General features: G+C 38.9%; 1 protein-coding gene across 3 annotated transcripts in view; it reads right to left on the bottom strand.

The window, feature by feature from the left end:
- adgrl1a (adhesion G protein-coupled receptor L1a) overlaps positions 1-16,560 on the bottom strand; it is a 216,086-nt gene that overhangs the window by 13,767 nt on the left and 185,759 nt on the right. For 2 of the 3 annotated variants that reach the window (XM_053228276.1, XM_053228277.1), the window contains 10 exons: positions 16,246-16,419; positions 14,228-14,437; positions 13,466-13,686; positions 10,115-10,181; positions 9,036-9,127; positions 8,221-8,389; positions 6,910-7,065; positions 5,335-5,431; positions 2,469-2,591; positions 94-111 (listed from right to left, as the gene is read on the bottom strand). In XM_053228276.1, the coding sequence (XP_053084251.1) occupies positions 94-111; positions 2,469-2,591; positions 5,335-5,431; positions 6,910-7,065; positions 8,221-8,389; positions 9,036-9,127; positions 10,115-10,181; positions 13,466-13,686; positions 14,228-14,437; positions 16,246-16,419 (1,327 nt within the window). Of the gene's footprint in view, positions 1-93; positions 112-131; positions 2,350-2,468; positions 2,592-5,334; positions 5,432-6,909; positions 7,066-8,220; positions 8,390-9,035; positions 9,128-10,114; positions 10,182-13,465; positions 13,687-14,227; positions 14,438-16,245; positions 16,420-16,560 lie in introns of those variants that run through there. The other variant, XM_053228278.1, reaches the window with a different exon arrangement.

Genomic DNA, 16,560 nt, shown 5'->3' with positions numbered 1-16,560 from the left:
GAGGCTTCACTGCACAGGTGAAGAGATTATCATTAAGGTAACAGTGGCCATTAAAATAAAGTGGGGAAAAAAGAGAGAGAGAAAGGCTCTTACTTGGATCACGGAAGGTTCCTACAGGATGGCAAGAGAAAAAGAAAAAAACAGAGAGAGACAGAAAGACAGAGAGAGATGAGGAGATGAGAGGACCAACAACAATCCTTCATAAATTCTTAATTTCGGCAAAATTACAGTTTTTGTCAGATAAATAATCAGTGTTTCTGCTATCAAGTTCTCACATTAACACTTTCCTGAAAATAAAATACACACTACGTTTCTCTTAGACACAATATCATAGACATGTAATGAATGATCTATTTATGTATTTATATTGTGCATACATTTAGTGTTTGCACTAAAAGAAAGAAGAGAAAGAAATGTAAATGATCACCATATATACACACTTTAATGAGAATGAAGGAATGAATGAAAAAAAAGAATGAAAGTTACCAAAAAAAAAAAAAATCAATAAAAGAGACACTTTTGAGCCATTATTTCCAAAAATCACTTTTGAGCCATTATTTATTTATAATGGATTATAATTAAGAAAAAATACAAACCCAGATAATGCTTCATACAATATTCTTTCCAGCCAAAAAAATTTGGAAAAAGATCTTTAGCCTCTATTATGAAAGTCATGATTAATGAGTGAAGCTTAAATTTTATTTGAGACAGACTTGGATTTAAGCTTTGCAAATTAGAACTGACCAAATCCGATTTGTTTGAACTGTAGTCAGATTTTCTTGCATGAACACATCAGTTACTATAGTAACAATGCCGACATGTATATGCTGAGTAGTGCAGAGGAGAAGAAAGTTAGCTAGTTAAACAACAACATGGAGAGTTTTGCCTTGTGTTACGTTTTATATAAGAACACCGTATTGTGACTGTTCACACATTCAGCACAGAAACTGCGACTGCTGCTTCTTTTACCACGCGTAGCAACATTTATGGTTTAGTCAGAGGATTTATGTTTTTTGACCCCCTCCTATAGTTATATGGAAAACACCTGAAAGCTACACTAAAACAGTGGTCAGACCAAACGCAAATAAAATTCATCCAGAAAACCTGATTCACTGAAGGGGAAAGGACGCATGACTTTTTTTCTGTTAGCGCTTGCTTTCACTTTGCAGTGATTTTATCTAGGAGAAAGTTTGGTCTGTGAATTTGTAAACTTTGGTCTTGTGAGACAATAGAAGCCAAGAAGGCTGTGGTCTGTTTGCTCAGAAACGTGGACTACTTATCGTTCACACCGGCACACGTCTCGTCTCATATGCTATGGGATATTGTGGTATTTATTTTTTTTTTTGACTCTGCCTGATGGGATTTTCTTGTTAGCAACTTTAACACCTCTGCGTTCTTGAGGCCAACTTCAGACAAGTGTGCCAAATGACAAAAAATTTGACATTCCCATAATAATAAAAAAAAATCTTAAATATTTTATTTTTGATATTTATACTGTAGAAACTAAAAACGAACTGGATTTGAGCTGCGTGTCTGAACAGAGGCTTTATCAAACAGAAACGCACAGCAGTGGACATCATGCAGCGCCATGCTAACTGACAGCACCACTGTCATCACCCTGAAGGGGGCAGTACTGAGGAGAGGTTCTTTATAGAGCAGTGAGAGGTACACTGACAGAGCGAGAGCGTGATCCATGATTCATATGACCTCATAAGGCTGTAACGATGATTATTTCAGGTTTCACGCCTTTCACATGGTGGCACCTTCGTTTTCCGTGAACCTGTCGCTGTATATCGAATGCCAAGACACTCTCGTGCTGGAGGGGTTTAAATTTTAATGCATGGTATGACTTTAATCAACGCTCGCCTGTGCTGAGAAAGAAAAAGAGAGAAAAACAGAGGGAGAGAGAGTAATTAGACATTCTAATGAAGCCCTCCTCCTGTGTGAATATTCTAAAAATGTGCCGCGGGCTGCGGGGAGCTAAGCTAAGCTGAGTCGAGGCTGACGCATTACGCCGCGCAAGAGAGAACTTTGTAAAATATTCAGCAGAGACAGCGTCTTAAATTTCACCCTTCTGACACAGAGACCGCGTTTCTCTCTCTCTCTCGCTCTCTTTCTCTCTGTCTGTCTCTCCGTCACTGAGAGCAGGGTTATTCGAGTCGGACGCTGAGCTACTCGACGTGTTAAATCTCGAGGGAGCTTCTTCTCCCACTCAGCTGTCAATCACGCTGCCTCGCTCTGCCCGCCTCAGCCTCATCTCAGATCGATATTTTAGTCCATGGATCAAACGGGTGGGATTTTAAATCTGCCCGCTGGATGGTCGGCTGCTGTCCATTTGTCTGAATCACACTGACAGCATGTGAACACACAGAATACACAGATACACACACACACACACACAGATGTTAGCATATGCAGCGGTGTAACAGATACGAGAGAGAGAGAGAGAGAGAGAGAGAGAGACTGACCAGTGGAGTTAAAGACTCCAGGTGATGGAGGTGTGAAGGTCTCAGTCAGCAGGGTGTTGTAGGGAGAAGAACCTGTGCGCGTCTGCAATACCGGGTTCGCCAACAGGTGATTCCCCATGGGGGCTAAATGAGAGAGAGAGAGAGAGAGAGAAAGACAGAAAATATCAAGACTCAGGCACTGATTTATTAAAGGGTTGTGTGTGTGTCCAGTTTTACATTATTGCCTTATGAATATGAAATCTGCGTGAAACACGGCAAAAAGTAAATTAATAGAATAATTTAACAAAAGTAATGATTTACGGAATGTCCACTGGAACAGAGATTGTGTGTAAACTAATACCACCAAAAAGCAGGTATTACATTTTGCAGAAGGTCGTTTCTGCCAGTGGAAGACAAAATTATGCCGAATAATCAAAATGATTAAAACATTTCTTAACAAAGCATAACACAGCCACACCTGCTTTCACAGAGAGAGGCTGTACGCATGACAGCGAAAACGCCCAACCACAGCCCTTTTCCCGAGCACGCAGGTAAGGATACGCAAAGACATCTCGTTTACACACTACTGTTTTGCACAAAACTCATAAATAACGTTTTAAAGATGCGATCGCAGTGAGTATATCATGCTCTGAAAATCTCACCGGGTCGTATTCAGAGTTCAGTTACGTGTGTGTTGTGAGGATTTAATACTGAAGTTGAGCACATCAGTATTCAGATCTCAGACGTAACCACAGATGTAAGTGCTATTCCGAAGTTGCGCGAGAGTTGCGTGTTTCAGTTGCACACAATTCTGACTTTGATCTTCAGCCTATTTGTCTTGTGTGATTTTTTTTTTTTTTTCCCACAAAGGCAAGTGCTTGTGTTTAAAGGCGGTGGTCTAGAAACACGAACTACACATGGGCAATTTGCATAATCTGACTACGGAGCCCAGAAAATTCAAGATCCTGAAGCTTCTGGCCAGAAAAGTGTGCAAAAGATCTCCGGTGGGCGAAAGAACGCAGAGTGTTAAGCAGAATTTAGTGGACGGATAGTAAGGCATTAGTATTAACATCGGAGAGACATTGGAGCAGGAATCCCGGTAGCAGGCAGTGCTGCAGTGACGCGACACACGGTGTAAAACAGGCTTTTTTTGAAATCCCAAACACGTTTCAAGTTCAAACACATGTCTGCGTGTGAATGAGACAGTGTGCGTATGTTGTAATTTGCGTGAGAGCAGCACTTCACAGCGTGAGGCCTTTTTTTTCTGACTGACAATTCTGATCTCACATTATGGCTAAGAATTTGAATGAGTGAGAATGTGGGAGAAAAGTGATTAGTTGCATTAATGACACGGAATGTTAGTGTGTGTTACATGCTGAGCTTAAAGAAGAGTGCATGCTGGGAAGCGTCCCACTGTGTTCCTGTAGGAAAACCCCTGCTGTCACACACACACATACACACACAAGCACACTGTACTCCTCCCCCTCACACACACACGCACACACACCTTGCAAATCTGGTGAACATCTCAGTGCTGGATCTTGGCATAAAAATGCTAACAAAGTCTAAAATAAGAGCAAATGAATAACAGAAAGCATGTGATGGAGAGATAAAGACGATGAAGATCTGAGATGATGAAGGCTGACATCCAGACGCTGCATTAGGGCGAGTGTGTGAACAGGTCTTTACATTGTTCTGCTTCTCCCACTTTCAGACTCTGCAAAACTTTTCTCTAAGATTATAAAAAGACACTCGTCATTCTGCCTGTCTCTCCATTCTTCTGTCTCGCCATCTCTGTCCTGCAGAGCAGATTTCCATCTCGCGCTCTCACTCTGCCAGCTTGATTAAAAGTCCCCAGAACAGGGCTGTGCGTGTGTGTGTGTCTGTGTGTGTGTGTCTCACTCTAATCGCCCCCGTTCACTCAGCCTCTAATCAGTTCGTTATAAACAAAAACCCATGGAATTAACGCAGAGACAGAGCGCTGATTTAGCTAGCACAGCTATCGGCCCATTTCTCCTCCCGGAAATGCTGATCCCACTGCCGCCACTGCCGATGATGATGATGATGATGATGATGATGATGATGATGATTATTACTATCAGCATCATCATAGTCATCAAGAGAACACTAATGATATGTTCTACTCATATTAAAATCTGCCCAGCGACCGCTAACGACCTTCAGTGGGAATAATCATAATACACACACTGTCGTCTGTCTCACTCTCTCTGTCTCTCTGTCTTGCTCTCTCCGTCTCTCTGTCTCGCTCTCTCTGTCTGTCTCTCTCTCTCCTGAACTTTAAGTCCGCTGACTATATCTTGATCTGAAACTGACACTGAAGTGCCAACAGATCCTGAAGCTTGTGGCCAGAAAAGTGTACAAAAGATATCAGAAGTTTCATATCCAGTGGGTGGAGTGTCCTCAGCTGATATTAATATAATAATATCTCAAGTCCTGAGATAATTTCTCTAATAATTCCTAAGAACATACACTTAATTCTAAAATGAAAAAAAAAACCTACAAAATAAAGTAAACTCCACTGACTTCTGGTCTGAACCAGGAGAGAGGGTGGACAGAGGAAAGAGATGGGGTGAGAGAGATGGATGGAGGAAAGAGGTGGAGAGAGAGGGACAGAGACTGGGAGAGGGGGGGCGGTGGTGGAGAATAGGGATGGGGAGAGAGGGATGGTGGAAGGAGGACAAGACTAGGAATGAGAGACAGTGAATGGAGACACGGAGAGGGAAGAGGACAGAGACAGGGACAGAGATGAAGACAGAGATGGGAGCAGAGGGAGGACAGAGAGAAGAGGACAGAGAGAGGAGGACAGAGAGAGGAGGACAGAGATGGGGACAGAGACAAGGACAGAGACAGGGACACAGTGTCTCACCGCGGTTGAGGGTGGGAGTGCTGTTGATGTCTCCTGCCATGAAGGACGACTCGGTCTGCTTCCTCACTGTGTCGTTCCACATGCGACGGATCCGGCTCTGAGAACACACAGACACACACACACACACACACACACACACATATCTCTTCACTATTGTTGTTCAGTTACAGTTATGAGTGGTGAAGCTTTACATTTTACATTACGGTTCCCTCAGGAAACATCAGTTACACTGTTCCACAGTTTTATTATTTTTATATATACTTGTTTCCTATATCCTATTTATCTGATGTACCATACTCTGACCAGCAATGATAATAATAATAATAATAATAATAATAATAATAATAATAATAATAATAATAATAATAATAATAATGTATTTGTAAAAAAAAAAAATTCTGCTTTTCTTTTTTTTTGTTGCTGTTTTGGTTACTGAACTGAAACAGCTTAGCGTAACACGAGCACTGATATTAATGCAGGTTTAATAACAGCACAGCTTGAACTCGTCAACCAACAGACTGCGTGGTTGCAACTAAGCGGAATGTATATGGCCTAGATTGGAAGTTTTTTCTTTTTTTCTTTCTTTTTTTTTAATTAATTATAAATTTGAACCTGTGGGCATGGTGTCTTAGTGGTTAGCACTGCTGCCTCGCACCTCCAGGGGTGGAGGTTTGAATCCTGCCTCCGCCCTGTGTGTGTGTGTGTGTGTGTGTGTGTGTGTGTGTGTGTGTGGAGTTTGCATGTTCTCCTCGTGCTTTGGGGGTTTCCTCTGGGTACTCTGGCTTCCTCCCCCAGTCCAAAGATATGCATTGTAGGCTGACAGGTATCTTTGAATTGTCCATAGTGTGTGTGTGTGTGTGTGCGTGTGCGTGTGTGTGTGTGTGTGTGTGTGTGTGTGCGATTGTGCCCTGCAGTGGGTTGGCACCCTGTCCAGAGTTTGAACCCTACCAACATGCCCTGGGAATGTGGCGAAAATACCCAGATGTAGAAATGTCTATTTACTGCAAACTCTGACCAATAAAAAAAATCATAAAGGACAGAATGAAAGTGTGAATCTGAGTATTAGAGAATTCTGAGACGAGATTCTGAACATTAGGGGAAAAGGAAAGAAAAGCTTCCTAAATATAAAACCAGTGTGAACAAATTAATTAACACTTTTATGCATTGATGTTTGATCAAAAAACAAGATCACAACAACCAAGAGGAATACATTAATGCCTTAATTAATACTGACTCGATGGTTAATTAACAGATGAGGCTAAACGCTGCTCCCTCGTTCACACTCACTGACCTGGGTTCAGCTGATTATCAACATTTAGCAATTTAATTTATGCTAATTTATGTAGATTTATTTCAATTATGGAGCAAGTAATTAGTGCAGGTGCTCATTATTGAGCTAATATTTAAACAAACGTGTATTAAAACAGGTCGCAATTATGTTTGCTAATATTAATTATGGTGTTTTGTTAATGCAGTAAATAAAGATGGTTAAGGAAAGTCAAGAATATTCAGAGTTTACATTGAGAGTAAGTGTGTGTGTGTGTGTGTGTGTGTGTGTGTGTGTGTGTTAGTTACCTGTCTGTGTGCTGCAGCATGTCGGGCCTGGCTGCTGGTGTAATAGCGGTTGTTGGTGCGAAGTGCAGAGTTTTTCAGAGATCCGTGAGAGCTGGAGTTAGACGAGCGTCCACAGCAGTACGAGTGACGCAAACACTTACTGTACTCCTTATGGACCTACACACACACACACAAATTAGAAATTATGCACTCGCATACACACAGCTGCCTATGGCACTAAAACTAGGACAGTTTCACAAAACTAGGGTAACTTATCCTGAAAAAAAAAACTTTTAAGACATTGGAATTTTAAGGTTCTGCCTGACTTCTGCAGCAAAAACAAGCTCGTGTTATGAAGGTTATTTACTGCCACTAAATATATATGAGAATCTTTATAGCAAGATATTGCTTAAGAAGTATATATTCAAAAAAATCCTCAAGTTTTGCCTGAATATCTGAAAATCTGAAAATTTTAATGAATGTGCTTAAAAGGTCTTGTTATGGAAAATGCCTGAAAAATGGAGAAAATAATGAAAAACTGGAAATATTAATTTAAATCCTGAAAAGAGTGCAACGTTGATCTATTAAGGGGCTGAGGTTTTATATTTTAGCATAATTTCTCCTCAGCTAACACAGCGTTCATCAATCATCCAGCAAACTCAAATCCACTGACATTTACCTAGTTTACCGTCAGTGAGATTAGGGCTCGGCAATGTGATATCAATAATATCAATACTGTCATAAATTGTCACAATACTCTTTTCTGAGATATCGTGGATATCGCAATATCTTTTTATCCCAATTTTTTAAAATAATAAAATTCTTGACTGGTATGTCATTTTCTATGTCATTATCACAAGATAACAAATCTTGACCTTAAAATACGAGGGTCACGGAATGTTGTTTATCCGAAATAACATGTTTTATGTAGACAGATATATTACCATTTACACTAGTTTATACTATACACTACTATTTCAGTACAATTTCCTCATACTCATACTTAAAAAATGTAATAGGCACATTAGAAATTTAATAGGTGTTCATTATGTTACTTCTATTCCCAGATTTATTCAAATAAAATCAATCTAGCCGTCTATCTGTTTCAGTACTCTCGATGTTAAAGGCTGCTTTAGGACCAGTACATTTGCCCCTAGATTACAACATAATTAATTAGAGATGATTTTTAAAAAGTTAACTAAGATGCTATGAATGATGAGTGACATTACTTCTTGATTTTATCATGATTAGTTAAAGTAAAATTCCTTACATGTCTTACAAACTGTCTAGCATGATGTGCGTACACACACACACACACACACACACACACACCTTTTTCTGCAGGGCGCAGTGGAAGATGAAGATGAACATGCCCTGGAAGGCGTTGAAGGTGGTGAACAGGTACGCCATGATGACCGTTTTCTCGTTGATGAAGAGAAGGCCGAAAGCCCAGGTGAGGCCGAGGAGGAAGAGCAGAGTGACGGCCCCGAGAGCCCAGGACCTGAAAGAAACAGCAGTCATTCCTGTGGTTGGCTTTTACATGAAACAGAACAAAGAAAATGAGCATGCTGATTTTGCTGTATTAGGATGACCACGCCCAGTTTGCCATATTAGGCATAATTCTTTCACCCTGCACGCTGTTTGGTTCAGTTTCAGTGAGGATTTAATACAGAAATGGCATGCTCTATTGCTTGATCACTTCATCCTTCAAACCACTGGCACATTTTCTTTACATTTAGTTTTTTAAAAAAGGTGTTATTTTATTATTTTGACAAATCAAAATAACGAATTAAAAGCATAATAAAATAAATGATATCCTGCACACGCATTTCGATTTCATGACCTTGATTCAGTCTCCTGTGGCTTTGTAGATTATGGACATGGAGTAATTGTCAGAGTGCGATATGAAAAAAATAAACTAAAAAAATGCAAAACAATAGGATGTGCTGGATCAAGTGCTATTCTGTAAGCTGCTCTATAATTAGCGCGGAAGCTGTATTGTTAAATCTGCATTAATTAATGTGATAACTGCAACTAAGGTTATTCATACGGCAATATATTGGCAGTATAGATTCCTGTTCAAGTTATTTCAATATCATATTAATTTATTTAATGTATTTAAAATCGCTTTGGTTTAAAGCCCTTACTTGATATTGTCCAGACGGCTGGAGTCAGGTTTGAGGGCGGACGAGTTGCGAACCATCTTGTGTAGAGTGACCATCAGGAACACCAGGTTCAGCTGGAGGTCAAACAAAGGTCAGAGGTTATACAGAACATACAGGTGATTCCATGATTGCAGTGCTGTTTGTGTCTCACTGATACTACAGTTACAAATACGTAAGCAAAGGTAAAATACATTTTAAACACATTCATAAAACCTGCAAAATCTACAGCGCTTGTCATTAAAATACTTCAAAAAAATAGTTTTGCATTATTGTGTGAATCCGTTTAACATCTCTTGAGGTTTGAAACGTCCTTTTACATGCGAGTCATCTTTTACATGCGCACACATTCACCCCTGTGAAATATGTGGAACATTCCACAAATCACATGTTCAACAGGAAGCTGCATCATACAATTTCCTGAAGATCATGAGAAGAAGAAAAGTACGTTCTGTCATTCTTTTTTTCTTTTTCAGTGATATTGTGATATTAACTAACAAGGTCATTTATGAAAGTATGTCCCTGTTGCACAAATTAGAGATGGAAAGTAAATTATTGATTAAAATTATACATTTTGAGCAAATCAGATTGAGCAGATTATCTTTAATGTCCTCATGCTGTTAGCATGGATGCTAGTTAAGCACATTTCGTGTTTTTGGTAATTCTGTGCTTAAAAAAAAAAAAATCAACCCTGTTACTCATTTAAAAGCAAAATGTAGTCTGTCAGCAATGAAACCATATTTTTAAAAAAATCAGATTGTTATCAGAAATTGTTGGAAACATTTTTTAATTGGTTGAATGTATGTTTTCGTAGATTCAATGTTGGAAAAAAAGTTACAAGGGTTAAATGTCACCGTGACACCCTCACAGAAAAATCAGTGTTCATCACACTTTATCCAGGGTTTACAAGTTTGTTATTTTATTTAATCAAGCACCTTTTGTTTTCCAAACCTTAAAATCTCTCTTAATTGTGTAAAAAAGATAAAAAGGAAGTCGAGAGATCGGTGTGTGATCTGACCAAATCTAAAAACTTTCCAAAAGGTGAAGCTGAGACAGAACAATACCATGATGATGAAGGACACGGGGCCGATGAAGCTCCACACGAAGTAGTTATCAACCCGCAACCAGCACCTACACACACACACACACACACACACACATCATCTACTGCTCTGTCATCAATCATACGGCACTAACACTCATAACACAGTGTGCCTTACACAAATAATTAATCACAGCCAACAGCAGGTTTGTTCCTGAAACGAGGAGCGTTATTGATCGCTAAAGCGCTCGAAATGATGCCACACTTTAATCTGAAATCGTTATCGTTACCGTCCCGTTTTTGTCACTGCGTTCAAAACAAAGGCAATAAAGAACTAATAAAAGCTGAGCTCTGGTTTTAATTATGAGCAGACTGATGACGGCGTCTAATCTTCCACAAGACTGTAGCTGCGCTGGTATTGGAGCCTGTAAGCTGATAAAAAGTATCTGAATATGAATTTCACATATTTAAATTATATACGTGTCACTTTAAATATAATTTAATTGTATTTAATAAAGTTACATTTCTGCCTATGTCTTTTTTTTCCTTTGGTCTGAAACTGCTCACGGTAAGATTTGTCTATAAAAATTCGAACTGTTTGAAGATTTAAAAAATTAATCAGAACCTTAAATGCAAATCTCAGAAATTTAGTTCTCGAAAATACAGATTTTATGTTACATTAGGCCAAAAGTGAGGCCTCTAGGATTCCCAGGGAGAAGTAGACGATTTCAGAATGATCAAACTTCAACAGGATCAGCAGGAATCAAAAGAGGAATCAAAAATCAACAGGATTTAGCTGATCACAATCATCTCTCACTCTCACGTCCATGAAGTGAAGTGAAGAGACATGGAGTAGAATGATATGAACCATAACGAGGTAAGTGCATCTAAAGTTTTTGTTTTCTCCTGATATAGCTAATATTAACAGCCTAACTAGGTAGAATGTTACCTAAATGGGTAAGCTGGCACCGAGTGTTTGTAGAAAACTATGGAGAACAACATTTAAAAAAAATTGCAGAGAAGAAAATTTTTAAATATGTTACTTACTATTATTATTATTATTATTATTATTATTATTATTATCATTATTACATTACTTTTGCATGGGAATCCTGGATTCTTCTCCTTTGACCTAAATTATATCAATTAAAATCTGTATTTCTGAGGTTCTGATTTTTTTCAAATCTTAAAACCGTAGTCTGTAATTTCGAATGTATATGTTTTTAAAAGAAACTCGTACCATGAGCACAAGGAAAAAATGCACTAACAAAATGTAAACTTATTAAAAATTGGATTTCTTCAAAAATTGTTGCACAGAATATTACGTGTTGTAGTTTTCTGTCTTTCTATCCTTGCGAGGACCTTCCACTGATATATAATCATTCCTCATTTAATTAACACTCTGATCACATCTCATCCTAAACACAGCGTTAACCTCAGTAACCGAAGAGAAACAGATTTGCTGCATGTTTTTTTTTAATCATTTGTTTTGTCAGGACCAGGTGACGTTTGTCATGTGAGGACGTCACAAAGGACTAAAAACATGCACAAGTTATTAGTACAGAGCGGTGCTTCTCAAACGTTTTGGCTTTTCGATGATCTTTTAAATCAAGTTTCCTTTAAATGGACCAGAAAAGAAATAGATTTTTTAATAACGACAATTAAAATTACCTCCGTTTTTGAGATGAGTGAATTGAGTTCACTGATTAAACTCATTTTTCTGATTAATTTTAAGTTTTCAGGTATTTTTTTTTAAATATCCGTTTTGCTTTTGTCGCACCGTGTCATTCATGATTACGTTCTGCACTACAGCATTTAGCTACTTATTAAATCCAATTATTCATACTAACAGTTCAAATTACATTAAATTAATTTCTAGGAGAAAAATTACAGAAATTGATTTAATTAGAACTCTAATTTCCTGTGAAGTACCCTTTCTCCATGAACCCCTCCCCCAAACCCCAAACTGGAGAAACGCTGGTACAGACGACCAAAACGGACAAAACTAAATCCACCATTAATTGATAGATTGTATCAGTATAGTCATAAATGAAAAAATAAAATAAAAATTAATTACAAAAAAATTAAAATGAAATAAAAATGAGAGTGGGTTCAAACAAAATGGGGTGGCTCCTTTTACATTTTTGCTTATTTATTTATTTATTTATTTATTTATTTATTTATTTATTTAGACAAAGAGCACAGCTAGTCATGAAATTGCTCTGGAAAAGCTGCAAAGCCAATTTCACATTGAGACAGAAGCTCACATCGAATCCTGTCAAGCATCAAACACGGGTTAGCTAGCTAACTAGTCTTCCTAGCAATGTAACCTAGCCTAAGCGCAGTTAACAGATCGTATCCCAGATCGTATATTCACATTTCAGGAAGGTATCGTAATGAACTTCTTATATCACACAATGGCAAGGAAATGGAAAAGAGACTGGTAGAGAGATAATTAAAAAAAAACAAAAAACTATTCCACGTAATTTTTTTATTTCCAGCCACCTGCGAATCAGCTTTTCTTATTTGATTACGGAAGAATAAAAGCAACGTAATGAAGAAAAACAGTTCCGACACTGAGCACCTTCATGGACAAGCCTAGATATTTAATTATAGACCTGCGTGACAGTACTATTAGCTAGCTAACATTTATAATAAAGCTAGCTAACAATGTCAAAGGTTCTAAAGTAGCCTGTATCAATGAGCTGCTACTCTCTACGTCTGCTATTAGCATAGTGTTAACATGCTCTCTGTTCATTTGTTAATTGGACTTAGGACTGATTAGCTGATGCTAGCTAACGGTACTATAATATAACGTGAACAGGTGATCAACTCGCTAGTTTTCAATAAACCAATGCTAATAATTAATCCCACCTGCCAGTGTTGACTGACAGATGACCTTGGAATGAAATAAAATCAGAAAAAATAAAAGAAATGTGAAAATAAATGTTATATACGTGTATACGTACTGAAGATGTGTCTGCTTTAATCCTCTATACAAACTATACTGGAAAAAAGTTTTAAATAATTTGACCTGGAAACGAATATAAAAACAATCCAGCATGGCTTGCTGTATTTTTTTTTGTTTTGTTTTTTTTTCCCCAAAGCAACCTCATACCACTCGAGTGCCAGAAATAGCACGAATAAAAACAGCCTTTTTTTGAAATCTATACCATTTGATATTGGAAATAAATCAGGCATATTTCCCTCGGGGACGCTGCGGATGAACAGCGTGGATCCGTTTCAGCTCTCAGAGGGACGCATCGCCCCAAATGGCTTTACGAACAACTTATCGCTCATCAACGCTAAGCATTTTTCAGAGAGGGTCGCGACCGCTGTGGCGTCGCCCGCAAATGGACTGATTCACACGTACGCTTTCTTGGTCCCGTAGCTGCGGTAGTCGATGGCCGCCGAGATGCCCACCACCAGCGCCGGGAAGCAGTAGCCGCACAGGTAGTAGTACTTCTTTCGGGAATACTCGCTCTCGAACACCTCCACCAGCATCAGGTAGAGCTGCACGCCTTCCAGACACATCCACGAGAAAGCAGCCAGGAAGAAGAAGTGCAGGAGGCCGGCGAAGATCGGACAGGCGATCTACAGAGAGAGGGAGAGAGAGAGAGAGAGAGAGAGAGAGAGAGAGAGAGAACTCACTAATACCCCACACCAGCACTGAACCATATTACTATTTTCTCATTTATTTTTCGTCAATTTTTTTTCTAAAAAATATTTAAAGGTCAGTTTGTCATTTTTTAATTATAAACCGATAATTATTATATTACTCTAAAAATAACTTATTGAAAAAATAGCAATTTCTATTGCTAAAAAGAATGATACAAATAGAAAATATTTTTAAAAATATTAAATTAAATAAGCATTAAAATATTAATAATTGTCCATTCATTCATTCATCTTCAGAAAGCGCTTTCTCCTGGTCAGGGTGGCAGGGGATCCGGGGTCTATCCCGGGAACGCTGGGCGTGAGATGGGAATACACTCCTGGATGGGACATTACCTGCTGCCCAATGGTATTTTAAATGATCTGTTTTAAGTGATTTATCTGAAATATGAAATATAGCTGTGTTTAAAATGGCTTACGTTACATACAGAGTTAGAATTGTGATCGCAGTGGGACTCACCTGGTACTGCGTCTTGTTAATGCCGATGAGGAAGAGGAGCTCGGCGATGAAGAGGTTGATGCACAGGTTCTTGTGGATGGTGTTGCGGTCCGTCTGCAGGCCTCTCAGGAAGCAGAAGGTGGAGATGCAGATGGCCAAACACACCAGCGAGATGACAATCCCCACCCACGTGATCACAACCAGCAGCACCTCGTGCATCTGATCCTGGTACTGAGAGAGAGAGAGAGAGAGAGAGAGAGAGGAGGAGGCAGACAGAAAGAGAGATAGATATACAGAGAGAAGGAGAGATAGATAAAGAGGGAGACAGAGAGAGAGGGAGAGAGAGAGAGAAAGACATACAGAGAGGGACAGAGAGAGAAACAGGAAGAGGGAGATAGATAAAGAGAGAGATAGACATATACAGAGAGGAAAAGAGTGAAAAAGGGAGAGGCAGAAAAAGAGTGAGGTGGTGAGAGAGAGACAGTAAGAGAGAGATACAACATACAGAGAGAGGGCGAGAGAAAGAGTGAGACGATGAGAGAGAGAAAGAGAGACAAACATAGAGAGAGACAGAGAGAGAGAAAAAGAGGGAGACAGACAGAGAGAGATGAAATAGGGACATGATAAAAAAAAGACTTTATAAAACTCCTTAGGTGGGACACGAGACCAAAAATGCATTTAAATGTTGTTATTATTTTATTATTTCAATTTAATATTTCACACTTCACAATCTATTAACCAGACTAACTTTATTGACTATTAGCGTATAACTCTTATTCTTCATGCTGTTTGACGGTGATTTAGAGGAATTCGGTTCACACATTTACGTCTAATGACTGCTACTTCACTTCAGTGTGTTCAGGTACGGTTTGTGTGTGAATCTGACGTATTCAAAATCAGATACTGAATAAAAAAAAATGAAATAATTCTCCACAACTTGCGATTAAGGGCTTCTTTATGATATAATAAAGCAATAATATACCCAATAACACCACTAGCAGTAGCGCAACACAATACACTGTCACTGAAAATCCCTTGTGTTCACCTCTAGTCAATGTGTGAGCTAGTTTACTAGCAGTTAGCAATGTGCGAGCTAGTTTACTAGCAGTTAGCAACTTGCCAGCTAGTTAACTAACAGTTAGCAACGTGCCAGCTAGTTAACTAACAGTTAGCAACATGCGAGCTAGTTAACCAACGGTTAGCAACTTACGAGCTAGTTAACTAGCAGGTGGTAACTTGCGAGTCAGTTTACTAGCAGTTAGCAACATGTGAGCTAGTTGACTAGCAGTTAGCAACATGTGAGCTAGTTGACTAGCAGTTAGCAACGTGTGAGCTAGTTGACTAGCAGTTAGCAACGTGTGAGCTAGTTAACTAGCAGTTAGCAACGTGTGAGCTAGTTAACTAGCCAAGGGGAGGACATGATGATGTTTCCTAATTGTATATTCATGTGTATTTATGAATTTGCTCCAAGACTACTGTTGTAATATTTGTGTATCCCTAATAGCTAATTAGATATGTAGCTGCTAATAAACTAGCATGTTTTTAAAGCAGGTTGACACGAGCGCAGCGTCATTTTCTCAGATTTCTTAAATCACTAGCCAAACATGTCAATATATAACAGAACTCTAACAACCAAAACTATGTTATTCATCACTGATGTTAGCTATGCTAGCTTAGCTAGCTATCTTAGCATGTAGTTTCTTGTTGCTAAAAGTTTGTAATCTCTAATCATCTGAATATCTGACTGGCAGTGGAGGGAAAAAAAAGTATAAAGGCTATGTATTATCCTACAGAGATTAATTCTGAACTTGATTTTGAACGTTTAGGGAGAGGTGCGTGTACGGAATGCGACTTTTTAACCTTCAGATATGTAAATGTTTTGAAAATATGAATAACAGTAAAACAGGGAAATGAATTCTGACAGTGTGTACCGAGAAAACAAGAAGACAAGCAAAAAAAAAAAAAAAGAAAGAAAAGAAGCCTAGAGAGAGCAGGTGCATTGTGTGTGTGTGTGTGTGTGTGTGTGTGTGTGTACCTACACTGGGCTCGTGCTGCACCATGAGCACAGCGAAGTTGGTGAGGTGGGAGCAGGAGCAGGTGGTGTGTGTGCTGTTGGTGTCCAGCAGCTTGCAGCCCTGAGACGACCACTGACCCGTCATCGAGCGCTCCGAGTAGTTCCAGAACGAACAGTTTGGGCTGAAATGGTTCTCCAGCTACACACACACACACACACACACACACACACACGGTACATGTAGATACAAAGACAACAGGCACTTTGTTTTTCATTTACCTTCAATAAAAAGAATAGAGTTGACATTTATTATTTACCCAGTAATATCTAGGGCTGTGTC

This window comes from Pangasianodon hypophthalmus, chromosome 23, assembly GCF_027358585.1.
Source record: "Pangasianodon hypophthalmus isolate fPanHyp1 chromosome 23, fPanHyp1.pri, whole genome shotgun sequence".
In the NCBI taxonomy this organism is placed as follows: Eukaryota; Metazoa; Chordata; class Actinopteri; order Siluriformes; family Pangasiidae; genus Pangasianodon; species Pangasianodon hypophthalmus.
Note: the sequence above shows the minus strand (reverse complement) of the source record. Positions and strands in the feature narration are given on the sequence as shown.